Source organism: Festucalex cinctus, chromosome 14, assembly GCF_051991245.1.
Source record: "Festucalex cinctus isolate MCC-2025b chromosome 14, RoL_Fcin_1.0, whole genome shotgun sequence".
NCBI lineage: Eukaryota > Metazoa > Chordata > Actinopteri > Syngnathiformes > Syngnathidae > Festucalex > Festucalex cinctus.
In genome coordinates this window covers 17012361-17036059 of record NC_135424.1, presented here as the reverse complement: position 1 = coordinate 17036059, position 23699 = coordinate 17012361, and the positions used below count along the sequence as shown (strand labels likewise).

The 23699-nt window shown below is 38.9% G+C and overlaps 1 protein-coding gene across 2 annotated transcripts; it reads left to right on the top strand.

Annotated features, from left to right (window-relative positions):
* The first annotated feature begins 467 nt into the window (after positions 1-467).
* On the top strand, positions 468-22646 carry psme4a (proteasome activator subunit 4a). 2 transcript variants are annotated; one of them, XM_077495175.1, is made up of 47 exons: positions 468-1096; positions 1969-2109; positions 2182-2298; positions 6341-6385; positions 7650-7799; positions 8057-8120; positions 8202-8276; positions 8608-8730; positions 8815-8907; positions 10171-10436; positions 10592-10778; positions 10862-10951; positions 11038-11102; positions 11457-11607; positions 11686-11784; positions 12047-12116; positions 12223-12290; positions 12378-12593; positions 13189-13346; positions 13508-13603; positions 13822-13877; positions 13985-14041; positions 14124-14179; positions 14454-14552; positions 14659-14721; positions 14795-14890; positions 15034-15165; positions 15261-15470; positions 15564-15700; positions 15792-15845; positions 15924-16053; positions 16154-16235; positions 16321-16477; positions 16576-16645; positions 16731-16856; positions 17223-17375; positions 17480-17584; positions 17664-17755; positions 17851-17982; positions 18297-18505; positions 18577-18662; positions 18753-18881; positions 20107-20262; positions 20744-20906; positions 21241-21374; positions 21451-21591; positions 21698-22646. In XM_077495175.1, the coding sequence occupies exons 1-46, from the start codon at positions 900-902 to the stop codon at positions 21583-21585; spliced, it is 5490 nt and encodes a 1829-aa protein (XP_077351301.1). In that variant the 5' UTR covers positions 468-899; the 3' UTR covers positions 21586-21591; positions 21698-22646. The 2 variants fall into 2 exon arrangements, with proteins under 2 accessions (XP_077351301.1, XP_077351300.1); XM_077495174.1 differs by having other exon boundaries at positions 8608-8907.
* Positions 22647-23699: the final 1053 nt, after the last annotated feature.

Genomic DNA, 23699 nt, shown 5'->3' with positions numbered 1-23699 from the left:
GTCACAGAATTGTTCATTTGTATTCTGTCAAAAAAAAAAATATATATATGTATATATATATATATAATATAATAATATTATATATATATATATATATATATATATATATATATATATATATATATATATATATATATATAAGTAAAGATAAAAGGTATAGGTAAATAAATGCTATAAATAGATTTGATTGATTGATTGATTGATTGATTGATTGATTGATTGATTGATTGATTGATTGATTGATTGATTGATTGATTGATTGATTGTTGGGTGGTCTTCTTTGGTATCGCTGGACATTCTTCTTTGTTTGTACTACCAACTTTTAACCACCTGATGGCAGTCAATATTCAATTTCTGAAACGATTGCGGAAGTAATCTCTGGCGATTGAAACCTGGGAAATGTAGTCAATCAGAGACAACCGGATATGACGACAACCATGCGTCTGGTGGCTGGGTGTCATCTGCCCTTCTGCTCTACAGTAGTTGGATGAATCAGTCGACGTTGAACGGTTTTTGGGAAATGACTGAGCTTTTGTAGTAGAACGCTAACTTTAGCTAGGTTGCTAGCTGGTTGCCGTAATTAAGGATTCCATTTGCCGAACAGAAGAAGTGTTTGAGTGCCAACGCTTATACGGACAAATATTTTTTTTCCCTGATTAGCCTTAACATTTAGGTTCGAATCTTGCTAACGTTTACTGTGGAGAGAGGCTATCTTAACTTGGGATAAATGGTTACCGAGCGTGGCATCAACTTGTGAGTCTCTATTTAGTCACAGAGTGGGCCAACAACGGGGCAAGACAGCACAGAAATTGTTACATTTATTGTTGCTTTATACTACAACAACGAAGCCGAACGAAGTAAAATTGCACATTTAAACTTGCCGTTTTGTATTTGGTAATATGAACGAGGCACCGTCGGATGGATTAGGATTCGTTCCTCAGAAAGACATCGTTTATAACAAACTTCTACCTTATGCGGATAGACTCGATGAAGAATCCAATGACATTTTGAGTAAAATTAAGGGGAACTTGGCCCGGGCTGTTCAGTTCAGAGAAATATGGCCCGGTGTGCTGTTTTGGACCAGGAAACTTTCCACGTAAGTATATTAATAAAAAAAAAAAAAAAAAATGCATATCAACGGCCTACTATTGTACATCCCTTTTCTTTATTTGTAAGACTGAATTCGAGGCAATAGAAGTTAGCTAGAAACAGCTGCTAACCTGTTTTTTTTCTCATAGGTCAACAAATGCAGTTACGAAAGTTATGCTAATACGTTGAGGTTCTTAGCCAAGGCTTGTGATTGTGTAAAACAAACAAAAATCAAATGAATGAATATAATGTTATGTATCATTATGATAGTTTGGCTTGTGTGTTTGCAGTACCTATATAATTTATCAATTTTTCTAAGAAATGTTTAGTGGAGCGTATAAAATTTTAATTAATTATAATTAGTGCGCCAAAAGTAACACGATACAGAAACCACATCACATAACCACACACGTAATGTAAATGTACATTTTCCCCTGTCATTAACCCAAGACAATTATTAATTGTAATGGATGGTCTCCACTTTTTTCTCCACTATCTGTTATTTGTTTACTTAGTGATGAATCACATGGTGGCATCTGTCAACATGACATTGGATTACTTAGAGTGCTGTTTCAATTTGTACTTTGTTGCTGGGTTGATTAATCCGTTTCTGTCCCCATGTTGGCACATTGCTGTGTCCCAGAGAGATGGAAAGTTCACTATGGGGTTTGACCCAGATTTTGCTCACTGCTATTATGGCATACAAGTGGTGACACAACCATTTCAAAACAGTCAATTTCACAGCTCCTCCGGCTTTTTATGGGACTAAAATACAGATTTATAAAACATGGCTATTTGTGAAATGTCATGATTTTCTTTTGAAGCCACTTGACACTGGAAGTCGCAAGAACAATACCTAAATGGTTTTCTCTCTGATAGGTATATCCGTCTATATGGCCGAAAGTTCAGCAAAGAAGACCATGTGCTATTCATCAAGTTGCTGTATGAGCTAGTTACTATCCCTCGTCTAGAGATCAGCATGATGCAAGGCCTGGCTCGCCTCCTCATCAACCTGCTCAAGTATGAGCCACACGGTCTGAAGCAGCAAACCTGTTTACACATTAGCCTGACTCTTTGTCTTGTCCTTCTAAGGAAAAGAGAGCTTCTGTCAAGAGAGGACCTGGAATTGCCTTGGAGGCCTCTGTATGAACTGCACGACAGAATACTTTTCTCCAAGACGGAGCATCTGGGCCTCAATTGGTTTCCCAAGTAGGCTTTTGTTCTTGCTTATGCCGTGATGTAAACTAAAACACACACTCCCGACTAGTTTCACCTACTTTTTACACACTTAAGGCTATCCCTCACCTGCCATTTAGGGCTTGAATGATACAGTGTAACCTCTAAACTTGAACACTCTTTGACCTCTGATTTTGTTTTTGATATTTCCAAACAATTTTCATATGAGAAATGGCACTTTGAATTAACAGGGTAAAACTGTCATCATCAGTAAATCCTTATTAATTGTTCAGCCAATATTTTATGTAGATTTTTAACATTCCCATCTGTCATACAAATATATATATATAAAGAAGTTAACTCTTAACTCTTTTATTAGAATAATAAATGCAGTGCAGTGTCTTTGAGTCTCAAGAAACTGGCTTATCAACAAGCAGAGAGACTATGCAGCATTTTTCTTATATAATTATTGTTGACTTAGCCATAGTCTGGTTAGCAGCCTGGACTGAGATGTACTGTAAGTAGAATACATGCCATGCGGCCAACCATGTGGCTCTGTTGCCTTACTGCGGTAAAACAAACTTGTGTCCACTCCAGAGAGTGTCCGTTTAAAATAAGAAGAGCCGTTGCCTTATGACAGGGGTGGCAAACTGCGGTCCTCGAGGGCCGGACTCCTGCAGGTTTTATAGATTTCCCTACTCGAAGTGCAGCTGATTGCAATTTAAAGGCTCGTTATCAGGCTTCTGCTGAGCTTGCTGATTAGCTGATCATGAATCAGCTGTGTTGAAGAAGGGAAATATCCAAAACCTGCAGGACTGCGGCCCTCGAGGACCGGATCTCGCCACCCCTGCCTTATGACATACATGACCGACAGTAGTCCTTACAAATATAGCTGTCATCACATGTTTTTGTCTTTGCCATTCCAAGAAAATACTGCATGCTCGAAAAATTGACGTCCCACATTTTTGTTTGGGACTAGGGAAAGGTAATTTGAGCAAATACATTGTACTGTTCCAAATTGTGCGACCTTTATCTGTGGTGTTCACATTTGGAGGCGCCACTGTACTGTCTGTCCTTTTTTTGTGTACGTCTCCCTACATTCCCCAGAAAACGTCTTGCTATGTTGCCTACTTAAATGATGTCATACAATTGCATATTTATTTTTAACGTAGTTTTATTCTTACCCGGCCTGATTTGTTAAGGTTTGCATGTGCAAAAACGAGCACAAACTTGATTGCTCACTTAGATGTAGAAGCTGATCTAATAAACGGGTGCACCCAGGATTGCATCTGCCAATGAGCAGCATTGCCGCACAGTACATTTGGCACAAATAGATTAATTTTGCACACGCAAAAATTTATCAAAAATTTATTTAAAAAAAATTATCAAACCTCTGACACATTTTGCTGGCAGATTTTGCATGTTTAAATATTCTAAGCAAAAAAAATGAATGGCAGCAGAGAGAACTTTTACATTCGGTGAACCATTTCGGTCCCAAGTTTTAAATGCAGTGTTACGCAGCATGTTCAAATACATGCAATTTCCTAGGGCTGGGTATCGATTCTAATGTCCTCAATCGATTTGATTTCGATTCCTAAGGGTTCACTTCGATTCGATTTTGATTTTTTTCCGGATTCGATCCTATCCGCTTCAATTTAACCGATATTGATTAATTAAGGAACATCAATTCTTCTTAAAGATCAAGGGCATAATTTAAAAAACACTCCACGAACAAATTCCAAATTACATTTTGCGGAGGCAGTAACTGGTTAAATAATGCAATGATTTTAAATAAATATTCTGAATGGTCTTAAAGTGCAATAAGTCAGGTCTTTCATTAATATAAAAAAATACCTTTAAATTCATGCGAACAATACATTTCAAGAAACTGTAAGATATTTTTTAAATTAGCCTTTAAAATTTTATTTTCTTAGGAATTTATGGGAAAGGAGATATTAAAATAATCGATTTGTGGTTTTATGAATCAGTATCAGGCTCAAAAAGCAAAATTGATTCATTATCGATTATTTTATTTTTTATTTTTTGTTAAAAAAAAACATGGCGTTTATACAGTTGATGTAACTCAATAATGTTTTCTGCTTTGATTTCCAACTCTATGACTTCATTTTGCGCATGCAGAGGTCTCTCAAATGTTCCATGGTGATAAGACCAAGGACCCCAGTGGAAATAAATCAATTTCTTTATTGAGCCATCCTTGATATGTGAACTGATATGTTGAATAAACGAAATTATCTTTGAATCTTTGAAATACAGCAATCTACTCCCATTAAACTGGTTGACAACAGTGTGCGCAATCATTAGTGCGAGTGGACATGTAATTTAGCGCTCGCTGTTCGGGATCTTAGCAATTCATGCCCATGAAGTCATATCAGAAATTGTACTTGTTTTTATTGGACAATTGGACTTACTGTACCCAACCAATATTTTAACTCCTTTCACAATGACATGCACGTTTCATGCAACTTTTGAGAGGCATTAAATGTTGCACATCCATTGTGTTCTTCAAGGAAGCAGTGCGAGGTGCTCTTGTATGGTGCTATGGGAACATTGTATGTTTGCAAGCATGTGTGATGTTAGAGCCAATATGAACAAGCTGCTTTGGCTGACAGCCAGCTCACCTTTTTCAAAACAACATAAATGTGCTTTAAAACACAATATTTGTCATAAATTCATATTCTGTATGATTGACACTTTGCCCGGTGCTGAATGTGTTCTTTATGCCTTTGTCCCCCTTTCACATTCAGTTCTCCATGGCCTCGTTCATCCACTAAACTCATTATGATAAAAATGGTTCAGAGGTGGTAAGGACATCGTTCCTCTTTGTGTTTTCCTTTTGAATTTATCTTTTGACACTGGCACATTTTTTTTTTTTACCACTTTGCATGTGAAAACATGGAGAGCCCATAGACAGCATGGGATCAAAAGATAAATCAATGTTAACATGTCACTCATACGCATTAAGAGACTGTCGCACTGCAGCTAACATGTTTTCCCCTTTAACCAATCAGAGATTATTCTCGAAATACCTATACCCATATACAATAGGAACGATAATGTCAAGTCAAGTTTATTTATATAGCCCTTAATCACACAAAAGTCTCAAAGGGCTTCACATGCCCACAGTTGACAAATAGCAACGACATCCCCTGATCAAACCACAAAAGGGCAAGGAAAAACTTAAACAACAAACATAATAATGAAAGTTTATATTAATGGCATATGGACTGTGTTTTTGTAAAAAAATAAAATAAACACCATAGAGTACTTCCACTCATGTTAGAGCAACAGGAACTGCTGTCACGTTTCTTCCCGTCCTGGAATGTCTTGGGAAACGTGAAGGTTCATTCCTAACCTATTTGGGAATCTTGATCTCCCCCCGTGAGTGTCTGGGTCCGTTAAATGGGCCCCTTATTACTGGCGCTTGATTGACAGCTTTGCGACGCATGTTTCTTAATTATTTTGTGATCTGAGAGTGTTATACATTGGCATTTTGGGTTGACCATTGATGACTTTCACCAGTCATGGGAAGACTACAACAGTCCAAGTGTGTGAGCTCTAAAAAGCATCGAGCGACCGACTGACATGGACATATGTTGTCCAGTTGGTGATGGGGTTTGGAGGGCCATTTCCAACAAGGCATGGCTTAAGCGTGCATGTGAGCACAGTTAGGTGGGATTGTGGAAGCTCTGGTAATGTCGGTGCTGAGATTTCAACATTCTTATGTGACTCAGTTGCTGAGTATTCTGTTTTTACTTTCAATGCCAACATTGTCACTCCAGGAATTTGTAAAGTTATCAATTATACAACAGCAGCTACAGTACCACATCTTAAGAGCAAGTTACTTGTTTCTTTGTGTGTATATATATATATATATATGTTTTTTAGATTATTACAGTTAAAATAGTATTCTCATTCTGCTAATAAACCCTCAAACCTGTATAAGCTGTATGCATGGTGTCCGATTCAAACAGAATTGCTGTGAAGGAATTATTTTTTAATACAATTCTGCAATTTGTGCATAACCATGATAACATTTTCAATGTTTTTGTTATAGCTCTGTGGAAGGTGTGCTGAAGACACTTGTGAAGAGCTGCAGGCCGTAAGTCCATCTTGATATTCTGATCCATGAAACAATTCATTCCGATTCAGTCATTTCATGAAACATATCCAAACGGACAATGCAGTTAGGAATGTTGCTTTTCTGTCTTGGTAAGAGGCCTATGATTTTCAGTAGTTAATCGAGATGAATTAAACGGTCTGGTAAACAATTTGTCTTTTGGGTTTCTTTATATTTGAAGCTACAAATATACACAAGTCTAACAGAGCAGTCTACAAGATAATGGTCTGTGAGAGAGTGCACAGTAAATTATCATGGAAAGATTTTTATCCAGCTTGGTTAGGTTTTTGGGAGGGTCAGTTAGACACGAAAGCAAGCAGTCTCTTCCAAGCAGGCTTATCAGTCAAGGTCACTTCGATATTGCTTCATGTACAAGAAGTGAAACCCATGTTGATAAAGAAATAAAATACAGGTATCTACAATACAGTATAAACTTATGTGTTAATATGTGCTAAATAATTATTTTCCATAACAGAACTTGCACTATAGAACCCTGTGTTTTCCCCAAAATCAGTAAAGAAAAGTAATAAACAGAAAACTGAATAAACATGATAAATGTAATTAAATCAGGGCTTGAAATTTCGATCCTTCACTTTGACCACCACGGTTATACTTAGTCTGTGTGCATGCATCTTAGATAAGCACTAGGATGTCCCTCACTTCGCACTTAGTGAGATAATCCTATTATCTCATCTAATTCTGTCTTGTGTGAGAGTTTCATGTCACTGCGACAAGAGAGTGTAATTTGTGGTCAGCTGGTACAGCAGCAGGAGGCAGGGCCAAGTGGCCTTTGTCTGCAAGTAGCAGCGGCTGCAGTTCCCCAAAGGAGGCTAGTGTCCTGACATAGCCTGCTGAGTTTACACACACATAATGAACCATAGAAATCCCCCAGTGGGATTATGGGTCCATTAGAACCACTGGATTGATGCTAACAGCCAGAATGTGCCAGGTGTGTGACTTATCATCTCCCCCCCGCTGAACATACATGTTAGTGCTGCTAGTGCCGTTTGGTAGTACAGTGTCCCCCATTTTGATAAACAGGTAGTTTGTATAAAAACACTTTTGTTACGTACAATTATGTAGCTGTATAAAAGTGGTAAATGTTACAGGTGGTGGGTGAGCATGTAATCTGTTAGACTTCTATATGAGGCTTGTCCGTCTTTGGTGGCTCTTTTGAAGCTGCTTTTTTTGGTTTTGATAATGATGTCAATATGAATGGCCTTAATGTGACTATCCTTTCATACAGATATTTTCCAGACTCTGCAACCCAGGAGATGCTGGATGAATGGAGACCGCTATTTTGTCCGTTTGACGTCACCATGCAGAGAGCAATCTGCTACTTTGAACTCTTTCTACCCACAACCTTACCACCGGAGCTGCATCATAAGGGTTTCAAGTAAGAGAGTCTTGAGAGACATAACTTGGCTTTTTTTTTTTTTTTTTCTTAGTGGGTTTGTAAACTTGGTCAGTTTCCACCCAGTTCTGTCATTTTTTTTTTTTTTTTCTTCACATAAAAACCAAAATACATCACAAGAACCACTCTTATTCACACTAACTAAAGTCTTTCCTTCACAAAGCTATAGCCGACATTTCTTAAAATGTTTTGTAATTGAATACCACGTGAATTTATGTACCAAATTGATTTTCTTGCAGGTTGTGGTTTGAAGAGTTGATCAACTTGTGGGTATCTGTACAGAACCTTCCAAGCTGGGAATTGGTGAGTACAGTAGATATTTGTTTTCCTCGCCTGAAACATCTCTGTTTTAGTCTTGCTAATGTGTTTGTGCTCTCTTTGTAGAATTTGGTGAATCTCTTTGCTCGCTTGGCCAACGATAACATCGGCTACATTGACTGGGATCCTTATATTCCAAAGGTACATTTTAATTAATTACGTCACAGCATAATACATGGTTTGCGTTTTTAGTCGTTTATTCATGTGCTCTCTCTTGTGTACTTGTGACTCAAGGGGTATGTTTCACAGCCACCGCTGTTTGTCAGAAACAAGCTATCATGTTTCTTTGTTGATCCGGTTGGTCATACATAAAGTAACGTGTGTGTTATGTTCCAACTGTGTGAGTCTTTTTTGAGAAACATCAACATATATTAACAAACTTCCTTCCAAATTTGCTTTACTAAATCACAACACAATCAAAATATGTCTTTTATGTTGTTATTAAGTAACCTTTACTGTTACCACATTTCAGATTTTCACAAGAGTCTTGAGGAGTTTCAATCTTCCTGTGGGCACCAGCCAGATGATGTTCCCGCGATACTTGACCAATGCCTACGACATTAGCCATGTGGTGCTATGGATAGCATCACTTCTGGTTTGTCCTTTGTCCAGACATTATCACAACCTCGGTCAAATTATCCAAAAGAAACATCTGTGTGACGACTTATTTCATTTTCAGGGTGGACCAAGTAAACAAACTCAAGCACAGCTCACTGGCCTTTTCAACAGCATTACATCTTTCTTCCACCCATCAAACCACGGTCGCTGGTTGGTGAGTTCCTCCTCTTTGATATATCTATTGTGGCACATCATCTGGCAAATCTATTGCATTCATGTAAATGGTAGTTTTGTTTCAGTGACACAGTGCATTCAGGGTGTGTATAATCAACTTCCAGTCTTGATATTTTCGGCCCTGATTCTTTCCAACTCGTCAGCAGTATGAACAGCGTCAGAGGGGCTAACACATTCGTCATTGCTTTTTGAATCCGATTGGCTGGTTAGGTTTACATATCTAGTGCAGAAATAACAAGCGAACACATGAGTGTGATTGCTGCAATAGTATTAAATTATCCCCATGAGCAAGAGCACATGCCATTCTGTTTGAGGAAGCCCCTCTTCCCGATTTGACACGCCACAGGCAGCGACGTGCAACTTTTATTTTTAGAGAAGGGATAAGTTGTGTGGCACAGTGGGCCAGTGTGGCAGCATGTTGCAACGAGGTTCTCAGGTTCAAACTCTGCCCTTGGTGTGCAGTTTGTTTGTTTTCCTGTTTTTTTCTCCAGGTTGCTCCCACAGTCTATAAATATGTATGTTAGATGCATGGAAGCTAATAAGTTGCCTTTAACTGTGTCCATCTGTGAAGATACAAGATCATACAATAAAGCCACAATATCTAGGGATGTAGAAAGTCCTATATATCCCAAAATAGCATTTTTTCCTTAAAATTGCATGGAATTAATGACAATTTTCTATTCTTCTAATTTCTAGTACCTGATCAAAAAACGGCTATTATACCATCATGAGTACTGATGCCTTGAAATAAGGCCTAGTATCGTTACTCGGCCATCCCTAACAATAAAAGTAATGGCTGAATCAAAACAGTTAGCTGGCCATAAAAAATAAATAGTGTATTTTAAAGTCATAAGTTAATGTACTCTGTCTGGTACTTATGTAATTGAATTCAGAGTGGCTGTTAAAGTCTTTAAAAAATGCAACTATCCTAAATTGGATTTATGTTTTTGTTTTTTGTTGAAAAGTAACGCATAATTGTTAAGCCCTTCCTTTGAAAGTCTTTTAAAAGCCTTATACACATTATAAATGTAATTGCTATTTTTATATTATAAATTTTTTCTTTATAAAATTCGAACAAGTTTGACTTTTTCTATCAGTGCAATATTTTATATACAGTAGTATAAAAAATAACAGACATTTTCTTCTGATTATGAGCCCCAAGTGCCCTGAAAAAAATATTGCATTTGAGTTGCTTAAACCTACAAATAACTTGTAACATGTCTCTCTGTCCTGTCCGATTCAGATGAAGCTCATGAAGTTGCTGCAGCATCTGCCTACCACTGTTGTTCGCCGGCTGCATCGAGAGCGCTACAGAAAGCCGTCTTGGCTGACGCCGATCCCCGACAGTCACAAGCTCACAGAGGATGATATAACACACTTTGTGGAGAGCATGATGCAGCCAGTTCTGCTGGCCATGTTCAGCAAAACAGGCAGTCTCGATGCCGCTCAGGCTTTGCAAAACCTTGCTCTGATGAGGCCCGAGTTGGTCATTCCTCCGGTTCTAGAGAGGTCCGTTTAGTCATTTTTATTTTATAACCCAACTGGTGTGTTGTTAAGTCTTTCAAGCTTGCTGCTAGTTTTCTGCTGTGAACGAGAAACAAGCACGCTCATTGGAATGAACACAAAGGGCTAATTGTGTGTTTTTGTTTTTGTTTTCTCTGTAGAACATACCCTGCACTGGAAACTCTAACAGAGCCTCATCAGCTGACAGCCACCCTAAGCTGCATGATTGGTGTAGCGCGGAGTTTAGTGTCTGGTGGGAAGTATCTTCCTGAGGGGCCGACTCACATGTTGCCCCTACTCATGAGGTCCCTGCCTGGAGTTGATCCAAATGACTTCAGCAAATGCATGGTGGGATCCTTTATCCAGCACTTGTAAACCATTTCTGATATGATTATGAATGAATAAATATCCAAATATTTCTCTCCACACAGATCACTTTCCAGTTTATTGCTACTTTTGTGACTCTTGTGCCTTTGGTGGACTGTTCGTCTGCGCTACATGAAAGAACAGACTTGACAGAGGTGAATTGCTGTTTACTTAGTGTTCTCAATTTGAATACCATGATGTAAGCATATTGATTTGTTTTAAACTTTGTCTAACTTTTAAGGTGGAGAGGGAAATGTGCTCGGCCTCTGCGGAATTTGAAGACTTTGTGCTTCAGTTTATGGACAGGTATGCTAAAGAATGGTGATGATCATGTTACATTTGATTTAAACTACATGTGACTGTGAAATTGCTGTGTTCTTCAGCTGGCGTACACCTATCAAACAATGCTTATTAACATGTTAATGTAATATAAATTAAATATATTTGTACATCAATGGGAATTTTTTATGATCACATTTTCACTGTGTAAAAAAAAACTGGATTATTTGAGGGAATATGGTTGGTTGCTTATTAGTTTTAAGTTACATGACTACAAATAGAGTGAAGCACATACACATTTGCATGTTTTTTGCTTCTTTTAGCAAGCTTCTTTATTCCACCATTATAATTGGATATTTGCTTATTTGATAATGTCTGCAGGTGCTTTGCCTTGATCGACAGCAGCACTTTGGAACAAACGCGTGAAGAAACAGAAACTGAGAAAATGACCCATCTGGAGAGTTTGGTGGAGCTCGGCTTGTCTTCTACTTTCAGCACTATACTCACTCAGTCCTCCTTGGACATCTTCATGGTAGACACTGAAGAACATTTTGATGTTAAAAAAAAACACTGTCACATTTGATTATGATCATGTTTGTTATTGTAACAGGTGGCTCTGGAAAAGGTTTTTAACTTTGCAACCACCAACATTTTTGAGACGCGTGTAGCTGGAAGGATGGTGGCAGACATGTGCCGGGCTGCTGCCAAGGTAACTCGTAAATCATTAAAAATACAATTCTTAGTATCGGTTTTCCACAAATAGTACCCTCCTTTTCATCATTCACTTATAATCACATATAATCTTGTTCCCTTTATGATGACTGATACCCCTCAAATAATGCTTTATCCTTATAGACACCTTATACTCTCTACAGATGAATAAATAAAACGCTATTGGCCGATTTACGAGGCTATGCAGTGATTCTTTTATTGTAGCTTACTGCTCAGTTTCCACATTCTTGTTCTTTCAGTGTCACCCTGCAGAGTCTCTTAAAATGTTTGTGCCTCACTGCTGCAGTCAGATACACCAAATTGCTGCCAGTAAGTGCACTGCTGGCCAAAAAAGCCGTTTTTCACAAAGCTTTATACTTGACTAATTTAGGTATTTATTAGTTCCATGATATATACTTTGATTTTATTGAAACAGATGAGGAAGTGTTAAATGAAGAGGAACTTGACAAGGAGTTTTTATGGAATCTTCAGCTGCTGTCTGAGGTGAGCCAAGCTTTTTTGGTCTCAGAGCTACTTTTTTTTTTAACTCCTTTCACCATCGTTGGGTCTTCGCATCATGTTCCCTGATAGGTTACTCGAGTGGATGGTCACAAGCTCTTGGCCTATTCCTCTGACTTGGTCCAGATTTTGCAGTTGACCCTTCACCTCAAGTGTAAGCAGGGCTACATCCTATCATGCAACTTGCTGCATCACATCCTCCGCTCCACTGCCCTCATCTATCCTACGGAGTACTGTAGTGTGCCAAGCGGCTTCCGCCAACCAATCACAGACTACCTACCTATCAAGGTGACGACTCTTTACTTAAACCATTGTATATCTACATACAGAATATAACGTATACTGTATTATGTCACTGGAGAAGTGAGTACAGCCGATTTGTCCTTAAAGCAGAAGCTAAATGGCTTTCTGTAGTTTGACCTACATGTAGTTGGATTCATTGTTTTCTCCTCAATGTATAGAAGGCTCAATCTACTGTGATTCCTGTTGGACTGGTATTCAGTAGAAGCATAAGAAGGACACATGGATGTATTACTGTCCCCTGCACTTAATATATCAAGTCACACGAGTGGTTTTGACTCTTACTAGGGGTATTGCGGTTCTGGATGAGTGTTTTATGGATGACTCAGTCTTGAGTAAATCCAGCCAATATTTTCTATGAAATGTACTGCTCCACCCCCACACCCTTGTGTAAAAAAAAAAAAAAAAAAAAAAAGAGTCTCATAAAATGCTAAATACAGATACATGTGAAACATTGACTAGTGACACATTTTATTCTTCCGGTTCAATATTTTGTTTGTGTTGTTCACTAATGCCTTTTAATATAAACTGTTAACACAGTTGATAAAAATTTAGCTTGAACTTCAGCTTTTGCTCCGTGCAGGATTGGGGTCGTCCAGGTGACTTGTGGAATTTGGATATTCGGTGGCATGTGCCCAGTGCTGATGAAACCAACTTTACCTATTATTTACTTGACCTGATCCTTAAGCCAGAATTGAAGATGCTTCAAAGTTTTGCAGAGGGAGAACAAGAAATGAGCAGGTATTATAATGCAATACAATTTTGGAATGTTCACGACATTGTGATGGGACTGTCCGTCTGGGCCGCCACACTGTAGTTTTCCGTTGAATTAGAATAGTGATGTTATACTTCTCTTTTTTATTTTTTTATTTTTTCTTCTTTTTTTAAATATTCCTCGACAGGGATGATGTCCTACAGAGTCTCACCATCGTTCAGCACTGCCTCTTGGGGGCTGGTGGTCTGATGCCTCCCCTAAAAGGAGAGCCCGTACCTGAACTGTGAGCAATTTTGCTATTTTGTTGACAAATATTTTACATTGGTTTCAATTATAAAGTAATCCCCTTTGGTTGTATTATGTTTCTGAAAAATCATAAAACATGATAAAAAAATAAATAAACTTGTTTTAATTATTCTAATTTTTGTTTCATATTCCGTGCCCATATTACGCAGTTGTGGTACCGAAAGGCTATATAAGTTTGTGTTCTTTTTGAAACAGAGTCCATAGTATGGTGAATCTCGATGAGACCACCCTCTATACTGGAACGAAGTATGGTATGTTCAACAGTTTGATTTCAGATTAAATATATTAAGTATATATTTAGGCGATATTGTGTTAAAGTGACTATTCTCTTACAATGTAATGTAATCGTGCTTTGCAGATGAGTCCAAAGAGAACTACAGAGATTCCATTTGTCATGTGATGAGACAATTGCTTCGTAAGTGTTGTGGCTACACCCCGACTAAGTCACCTTTTCTCACTCTTCGTACTTGATAAATTGTTTTATTTCTTTTTTCCAGATTATATACTGGAACACTCTGAGGATGACACAAAGTCTCTCTTTTCCATCATCAAGGTAAAGACCAAAAGTCTTATTTTTAAAATATTGTTTAAAGTGTACTTTTAGGTGAATGATTGTCATAGTTGGGCTAAACAAAGTAACTTTGTTGCATATTGAATCATTGTGCATCACCTGATTCTAAAAGTAAATGCAAAAAAAAATCATGTGATTTGAAGATAAAGATGAGTTTATTAGTGATCGTTTGAAAGTGTTCCGAATTAATTTGTGACATTTATAAGTTAAACATCTCATCCAACACAAACAGATTGTTGTCTTGAATGTCTTTCAGATTATTAGTGAATTGCTGCACTTTAAAGGTTCCCACAAACATGAGTTTGACTCTCGCTGGAAGAGCTTCAACCTTGTGAAAAAATCCATGGAAAACAGGGTGAGAATTTTCGTTGTGCTGCCGTATGAAAGATGTGTATCCATCAAAATAAGCTTCCTTGAGGCTCACTTTAAACCATTAAAAGAAAAAAAAAATGTTTTTGCAGCTTCATGGCAGAAAGCAGCATATAAGAGCTCTGCTCATAGACAGAGTCATGCTCCAGCACGAAGTAAGTTGATCATGGACAAATTTACAAGTCATGTCAAGTCATGTTAACCTTTTGGCACTTTGTGGATTATTAGCTGCGAAAGCTGACGGTGGAAGGGTGTCAGTACAGGAGCGTTCACCAGGAGCTGATGAGGGATCTGCTGCGGCTGTCCACAAGCACCTACAGCCAAGTGAGGACACTGCAAAATCCACTGTTTGCATTCTAAGAGTTGCCTTTGTTATTGTTTTATTTTCATTCGTCAAAAGGAGTTGGCTTCACCATACTCTAATACTGTATTAGACTTTGATGTAAAATATGTTGTGTTCTTCACAGGTACGTAGCAAAGCTCAAAGTGTACTGTTCACTGGACTTGGCACATACAATTTCTGCTGTAGAGATGTGATCCCCCACGTCCTTGAGTTTCTCAACCCAGACAACAGCAGTGTCACGCAGCAGCAGTTCAAAGTATGACATTCCCCATCTACTATGTTTCTCTATCATGTCTATTTATGATTTGTATCGAAGTCGGTGTTAAATGTCAGCACATGATTTGTCTCCAGGGTGCCTTGTATTGTCTCCTCGGCAATCACAGTGGAGTGTGCCTGGCCAATTTGCATGACTGGGAGTGCATTGCCCTGACGTGGCCTGCTATTGTTCGATCTGGCCTCAGTTCAGCCATGTCTTTGGAGAAGCCCTCCATTGTGCGGCTCTTTGACGACCTTGCGGACAAAATCCACCGACAGTATGAGACTATTGGCATTGACTTCTCGGTAAGAAATACTAAATTAAATGCATTAATAAAATTGAATAATGCTTTGCAAGATCAGAACAGCTCAAACCAAATGTACCGTTTCCTTCTATAGATCCCTGAAGAGACCTGTGGCGTGGCCAAACAACTTATGGTGACTGGAAATCAACTGCCGATAGTACCTGTTCCTTCAGAAGAAGAAACATCAGAGGGGGTTATGAGGCAGGAACAGAAGAATATAGAGTCTGGCGAGTAAGTTGTTTCTAATAATATATCTCTCATCGTCTCTCTATCATCCTGCGTGTATTATTTTTTGATGTATACTATTTTAACTGTATTTTAGGAAGTACCAGCAGCTCATTGCTGATCTTCTGAACTGCCTCGGCAACAGAAACTTGTAGGTTGCTTTGATGTTTACCACATTACATGTCAATGTAATTTGTTTTGTTTAGAAACTTTGATTTTAATGTTACAGGCCTTGGAAATTTGAACATATCGCTATTGGCTTCTTGTCATTGCTCCTGAGAGATGACCACCAACTCCCACCAGCAGCTGTTTTGTTCTTCGTCGAAACCCTCAACCACGACTCCCTCTACGTCCGTAAGGTGTGTGGGCCTTGTCCACATCTCACAACCGTGCACAAATTATGGCTAGATATTAACGGATGAAGGCTAAAGCAATGAAGTGTTGTATTTTGTCCAATAGGTGGCAATATCAGCTGTGGCAGGGATCATGAAACAAATAAAAAGGCCCCACAAAAAAGTGCCAGTCAGCCCATCTGAGCTTTGTAAGCAGCACATAAGTCTTGCCCATTCTTCTAAAATATTTTATCAAACAAATTTGAAACACATTTTCTGTTTTGTTGAAAAAAGGTGCACTTGAAGAGACGGATGGTGTTATAGTGGCCGGTGACCGTCCAGACAACAAGTGGCTGCAGTATAACAGCAACAGCCTACCAAGGACTCAGCAGGACTGGGATCTCTGTGTTTTTGTGGAAAAAACTCATTGGGGTTACTACAGTTGGCCAAGGTTCATCTTTGAGACTTTTCCATCATATTGTTTTCTTGCCTGTGACTCTACTTCTATTGTATTTAGCTGTTATGCTTTTTGGTCACATTGTTTTCTAGGAAACTGATGATGTACGCTCCTGAGGAAGAGCAGCCCAAACAGAACCTAACAAGAGAGGAAATGACAGAGGTTTGTGTACATTAATGTGCACACGAATAACTGTATAACTATGTTTTGTTAAACTTTATCAATTCTCCTCTTTCTTGTGTTGTAGCGGGAGCAGATCATCTACGATCATTTCTCAGACCCAGTATTCATCAATCAATTCATCGAATATCTCTCTCTCGAGGATCGGAAAGGCAAAGACAAGTTTAGCACACGCAGATTTTGTTTGTTCAAGGTGAGCAAATTTCTCAAGTAGTTTTCTTACAACAATTACATTTATCCATATCAAGGGGCGGCCATTTTGCCACTGGCTGTCAACTAAAAATGACATCACAGTACCTCAGGGCTTAGGTAGCTACAAATGAGGGCTCAGCTTCAGAAAACAGTTGACCCGTGATTGGTTGTTACCTGAGCACAGACATTAAGTGGATATAAACATTTGGATTTTGCGGTTTAACTCATATTTCACCATTCAATATTAATCACAATATAGTGTTTAGACTAAGCGTATTATTGTGATCATTTTTGGGGGGTTGACTTTCACTTTAAAGAAGTGACTCTAGGGGGGAAAAAAAACAAACTTTTTCCTTTTTGTTTCCAGGGTTTGTTCCGCAATTTCAGCGACACCTTCCTGCCTCTGCTGCAGCCTCACATGGAGCGCTTGGTCGCAGACACCCATGAGAGTAAGCAGCGCTGTGTTGCCGAGATTATATCTGGCATAATCAGAGGATGCAAACACTGGAGTTACTCTAAGGTGCAGTTTCACTCAGGACTCACACTTTTTATTTTCTTTTTTCTTGATCTTCTATCGCACAACATTGTTTGGATTTACCTTCATTTTCAATGACACATTTGCAGGTTGAGAGCCTTTGGCAAGTGTTGTGTCCACTCCTTCATACAGCTTTGTCCAACATCACCGTAGAAACATATGCAGACTGGGGTACCTGCATCGCTACAGCCTGCGTAAGCGCTCATCCCATCTTGCCTTTTATTTTTATTTTTTTAATGTGGAGTTCATAAGCTTTTTCTTTCCCATCAATAGGAGAGTAGAGACCCTCGCAAGCTGCACTGGCTGTTCGAGATGCTCATGGAGTCTCCAGTCAATGGAGAGGGAGGCTCATTTGTTGATGCTTGGTCAGTGAAAAGCTTACCTGCTTTAGTCATAATGTTGATACCACTGACAAAATATTGATTTTACAAAAAAACACATTTTATCCCCCATGCCCCAGTCGCCTCTATGTGCTGCAGGGAGGCCTCGCCCAGCAGGAGTGGCGTGTGCCAGAGCTCCTCCACAGATTGTTGCAGTACCTTGAACCCAAACTGACTCAGGTTTACAAGAATGTACGGGAGCGGATTGGAAGGTGAAGATGAATTGTCTTAAAATGGTTTCTTCATCTTGTTCTTTCCTTATCACCGTAAATTTTCCACAAGTGCATCGAAATATTGGTGGGGAAAAAACCTTTGTTTTTTTTGCTTGTCAAAGTTTCAAAATAGTGGCATGACAAGTTTAAATTTAATTTGGTTTCCATATTTCAATGTAATTATTAACTTGAAATCACATGTTTTGAGAGTAAGGATCAATATTTACTGTGTGAACTCATCTGCCTGACAGATTGCAAAATAAAACTTGGATTTGACCTTGAAAATGGTGTATTGTCTCTTCCCTTTCCTCCAGCGTGCTGACCTACATCTTCATGATAGATGTCAACCTGCCTTACACTCAGCCAACCACTTCGCCTCGCATCTCGGACTTCACCGATAGAATTTTGTTACAGCTAAAGCCCCTGACCGAGGGTGACGAGGAGATCCAAAACCACGTGGTTGAGGAGAATGAAGTGGGGGAGCAGGATGAGAGAACACAAGCGATCAAACTTCTCAAAACAGGTGCGTTAGTGTTGAGTGAACTAAATAAAACTATTTCTTTAATTACATCCGCCGCATTGACGTGTTTTCAGTGTTAAAGTGGCTAATAGCAAGTGCCGGCCGCTCCTACTCAACCGCTGTCCCGGAGCATCTGCGCTTGCTACCCCTTCTCTTCAAGGTAGCTCCTTCCTTCACATACGTATACAATATACGTCACTTCAATGGACTCGAGCTGAGCAGTTGTGACATCTCCTGTGTATACTTCCAGATTGCTCCAGTCGAGAATGATGACAGTTATGATGAGCTGAAGAGGGATGCAAAGACCTGCCTGTCTCTCATGTCCCAGGGGCTCCTCTACACAGAGCAGATTCCCATGGTGCTCAATGCCCTGCAGGAGGTAAGCCATTGAGCAACAGTAGCGACTTAACGAGACTTTTCAAATTTGTTTTTCTTAATGACCATGATTAAATAGATGAATATTAGTAGTATATTCACTCTATTTGATCATAGCTGTCAGGCGGAAACTGTCTGTCCAAATGTAAATTTAATATTTTCCCCCAAAATTGGTTGTCCCCTAATTTTCTATAATTTGTATAAATATGTAAATGCAATTTCCACACATTTGTACAGACCTGTGCTCCAAGGCTTTAACATCATCCTGATGCGTATTTAGCTTTTTAGTTTACATGGTTTCCCTCCCATCTAACCCAATTTTCATGGCTCCTTTTATCTAAAGCCACAATTTCTAACCAAATTATTGTGCCATGAGAGGCCATCAAGTATCTTTTGGGAAAATATCCAGTTTCTCACAATTGGTCACATTTATTTATTTATTTACTTTTTTTATGACTAATAATGTGCATTTGTTCATCTGCATTTGCCAGCAATGTAGTGATTGATGAGCATAACAATTCTCTTCCACTAGATGGCAGAAGTACAATTTAACCAATGTGTCCCCTGTTGCCATTTCATACAACAGAAAAAGTCAGCAAGCACACACTTTTTGTTTGGGATTTACCGTGAGATTTTTCTAATAAATGTTGCGAAACACTGATCTAAAGAATGACATGTTCTTTTTTGTTTTTTTGTTGTTTTTTTTTGTTGTTAATTCTAAACATCTGACTTGTGCAACTTAAGGACACACCTGAAATGGAAGAAAACAAAACCATTGAAAGGTCAAAAAGACATTTGTCTTGTTTATTGATCAACACTGCACAAATAATTGTCCTGTCATCTTTGTTTATTTTACTGGTAAAACACACTGTCTTGCTTCTGATGTCACGCTATTGTGGCAGTGAAAATATTTTTATATATATAATATATTTGTTTTTCCCGACACCCAACCATGTAGTGACGCAAACTGTACCTTTATTTTATTTTTTTCCCTGAGGGGTAAAAAGTTGAAGTTTCAGTTGACATTTGACCCAAGCAGTTAATTAAGGAAGAACAGTATATAAGCATATGATATCAGGCTCTTTGTCATATTAAGCGAATCTCATCAGGTGCCCTTTTTGCATGAATTGTTCAAATTCCCTAACAGTTCAACCGTGCACTTTGTTCCACTGGTGCCACACAATCTCAGCCTATTATTGACATGTGATGACGCTGGCGTGTGTTGGCAGATTGCAGGCAGCAGTTCCTGGCACGCTCGCTACACGGTCTTGACATACCTCCAGATTATGGCGTTTTACAACCTGTTCACCTTCATGAGCGACCAGAAAGCTGTGAATGACGTGCGGGCGCTGGTTATAAGACTGCTGGAGGACGAACAGCTGGAGGTAAAAACAAAGCTTCATCCACAAACTAGTTCCCATGTAAAACCAAAAAATGGGCTCAAGGGAGTCTGCCATATGAAACTCAGTCTCAACATTGCAATAAATATGTGCTTGTTTGTGTTGGTGGCCTCTTGTCATCTTTTAGCTCCACGGTAGTGATTCAGCATTCACCTCCTGACTCCCCACTCGCATACACCCCACACCCCTCCCTTTGGTCCTCTAACTGTTGCTATGGAAACCACAGGCTGCAGTAATCTGTTGCTATGGAGATAACTTTCAGATTGAAATAGGAAGAGAAGGATGGAATAGAGACAACAGAGTTGGGGGGGTGGAGCTGGAAGTAGTCATTTTTGTTATATTGTACAACTACTGAACTGTCAAAAAAAAAAAAAGGTGATTAATGAGCATCCATCCATCTTGTTTCAGATTTCATTAAGAGTGTGCAAGTGTACCTAATGTTGTGCCCCATCTACTTCCTCTGCAGGTACGAGAAATGGCTGCCACAACACTCAGTGGCTTCCTCCAGTGCAATTTCCTGTGCATGGACGCCCCCATGCAGGCTCACTTTGAGGCACTGTGCAAGACCCGCCTGCCTAAAAAGAGAAAGAGGGGCATCACCTCAGTAGTGGACACGATACCTTCTGGAGGTGTGTCAAAAAATAAAATAAAAAATCCGCCCATTTTTCTTCCCCTCAGGGGACGACCATTTTGTCCCTTGCTGTTGATGAAAATGACGTCAGTTTCTCAAGGCTCAGGTATCGACCAATCAGAGCTGAGCTTTAGAAAACAGGTGAGCCATGATTGGTCGTTACCTGAGCAACGATGATGTCGTTTTTAGTCAACAGCCAGTGGCCATGGGGTAGTCTCGAATTGTTTAATGGCAATTCAGTTCATTTCAGTTGGTAATATTGATTTAAAATCTGAGTAAATTGAGTTCCTAGCTTGGTGTATGTAGCTCATGTTGTTATTGTGTCGTCACAGACCTGGTGCGGCGCCATGCTGGCGTTCTCGGGCTGAGTGCTTGCATTCTCTCCAGCCCATACGATGTGCCCACCTGGATGCCTCAGCTGTTAATGGACCTCAGTGCCCACCTCAATGACACCCAACCCATTGAAGTACGTCTTAATAGACCGTTGTCAGCTATCACTTCCTTGTATGCAAGTGATGCGACCTGGATGTGTTTTCCTGCAGATGACTGTGAAGAAAACTCTGTCCAACTTTCGGAGGACGCATCACGATAACTGGCAGCAGCATAAGCAGCAGTTCACAGATGACCAGTTGTTGGTGCTTACTGACCTGCTGGTGTCCCCGTGCTACTATGCTTAAAAGCTGGTAAAACATTCATACGAATATTTGTACTGAGATTTTCAGTAGATGAGTGACTGAGTACTTTCAGCTGCTTCGTTTTTTCCCCCCCATTTTGCTTGGATTCTCCCAGACTTCATCCAGGCCTGCATTGAGGAGGTTGCTGCAGTGTCAAGACACCAGGAAGTGGCACACAAAATTATTTGAAATGTTGTGTATTATCTATGTAGCTCATTTACATTTCTTCTATACTTAATATTTAAGGTTCAATCGTGGCAGGGATGGAAGACCTGCAGTGTGTAACATTTCTGTACAGTTTTTTGTTTGTTCTGGTTGATCGCGTGTGCACGCTTGAAAACGTGGCGTGTCGGACACATTTCTCAGGATTATATCCCAAGAATCAACGCTGAGCCAATACGATGTCCCTGGTGTAGGACATGCTTTTCATCGTCTTTCTAAAAGTGAAGCGTTTGTTTTGACGCACAGAAAGTTGTCAACGCAACTCTTTGGATTTCACTAACACAAAGTTTGTGTGGCTAATTGATTAAGACATGATTATATGCGTTGTGTACACGTGCGTGTGTTTGTGTATATATATCATGCTTTAGCAAATATGCACAGACATATTTATTTATTTATAATTTCTTGAAGTGCTGCATTTATATTTTCCTAGCGAGTGAGTAGGTGAGTAGCGAGTAGGTGGGTGTGATTTTTATTTTTGGAAAGCACTAGAGCCTGCTTTCGTTTATTCCTGCAAAAGAAAAGGGAGAGTATGCACTCCCCCATGTGGTGCTGCCATGTTTTGTGAAGACCTGAACACTTTTCAAGGTTCTCCAGTGCAAAATATACGGATCCATAATTTCAATTAATCATTGACCCCCTCCCAACCACCACCTAGAACTTGCTGAGTTATTTTTGCTCATCTTATATTTTACCTTGATGACTTGAAATGAGTCCAAACATTGAAGCATTTAGTACCTCACCTTTGTATAGTGTAGTGCCAAACTTGCAGTGACTTTTTTTTTTTTGTAGATGTACTGTTTGCCTATTGTATATTATGTATGAATAAATTGTTTATAAAACTTTCTGCCTACATGTGTCATAAATATTAACTATAAAATATGACTATGCAGTGGTGAGAAAATGGATAAAGACATAAAGGAAGATTATGCTGTTTTGCATCTGCTTAATGTGAAAGAAAATGATTTATTAGGGGTGAGGGGGGTGGATCCATGATTCTAGAACTACATTTTGTGAAACCAAGACCAATTAAGGGCAAGTTGAGTAGAAATTGCAATATAGAATAGGGTAAATATATTTGGTCACTAATTACCTTTACTAATGGTGAAGTATTAACTATCAATATTCAAGGATATACTCGATCAGGTGTGTCAAACCCATTTAATTTCAGGGGCCATCCAAATTTGATCTCAAGTTTGTTGGACCATTAGCCTATGTCCCTGACCTGATAAGCTATCAATAATGACAGATCAAAAATATTTGTTTGGGGTTTTTCTGTGTGCAAATATGCCCATTTATTGTGTTATTGCAGAGTAATCTGAAATTTGTGTAAATGAAAATGAGCAGTTATTGCATCAAATCCTGAGTAACAACCGAATTTCAGAATGTAATTTATGTGGTTTGCAGTATGCCCCCCAGTGTCTTAAATTAGCAACAATTAATTTTTGTGAAAAACTGGTTTGTTTTCTGTCTTTACGGACCGGATTGGACCTCGTGATGGGCCAAATCTGGCCCCCGAGCCATATGTTTGATACCTTACGCTAGACACGCTGCAAACGACAAACTAATAATACAATTCTATGGAGTAATAAATTAATACAATAAAAATTGGCCATAAAAATATTTTCCAATACAATGTTTTTGCGTGTGCAATTTTGCATGCATTCTTTTTTTTGTTTTTACTGTAATGTACCTATTTTATAAAATAATGTGTGAAGGTTTGAACATTGAGAGTGTTTAAACGAGAGAAATGTGAAAAAGAATAAATAAAATGTAAATGTCTAGATTACCGGTGAGACGTTTTAGAACCATAAAACATTTATAATATATGTAAAACATAAAGGTAACTACATCGCGGATTTCATTTATTGCGGTTATTTTTTGGAACCTAACCC

Coding starts and splice junctions, on each gene's coding strand:
- psme4a (XM_077495174.1), top strand. CDS start 900: ATGAACGAGGCACCGTCGGATGGATTAGGATTCGTTCCTCAGAAAGAC. Junction 1,097..1,968: donor TGGACCAGGAAACTTTCCAC/GTAAGTATATTA, acceptor TCTCTCTGATAG/GTATATCCGTCTATATGGCC. Junction 20,907..21,240: donor GGACACGATACCTTCTGGAG/GTGTGTCAAAAA, acceptor GTGTCGTCACAG/ACCTGGTGCGGCGCCATGCT.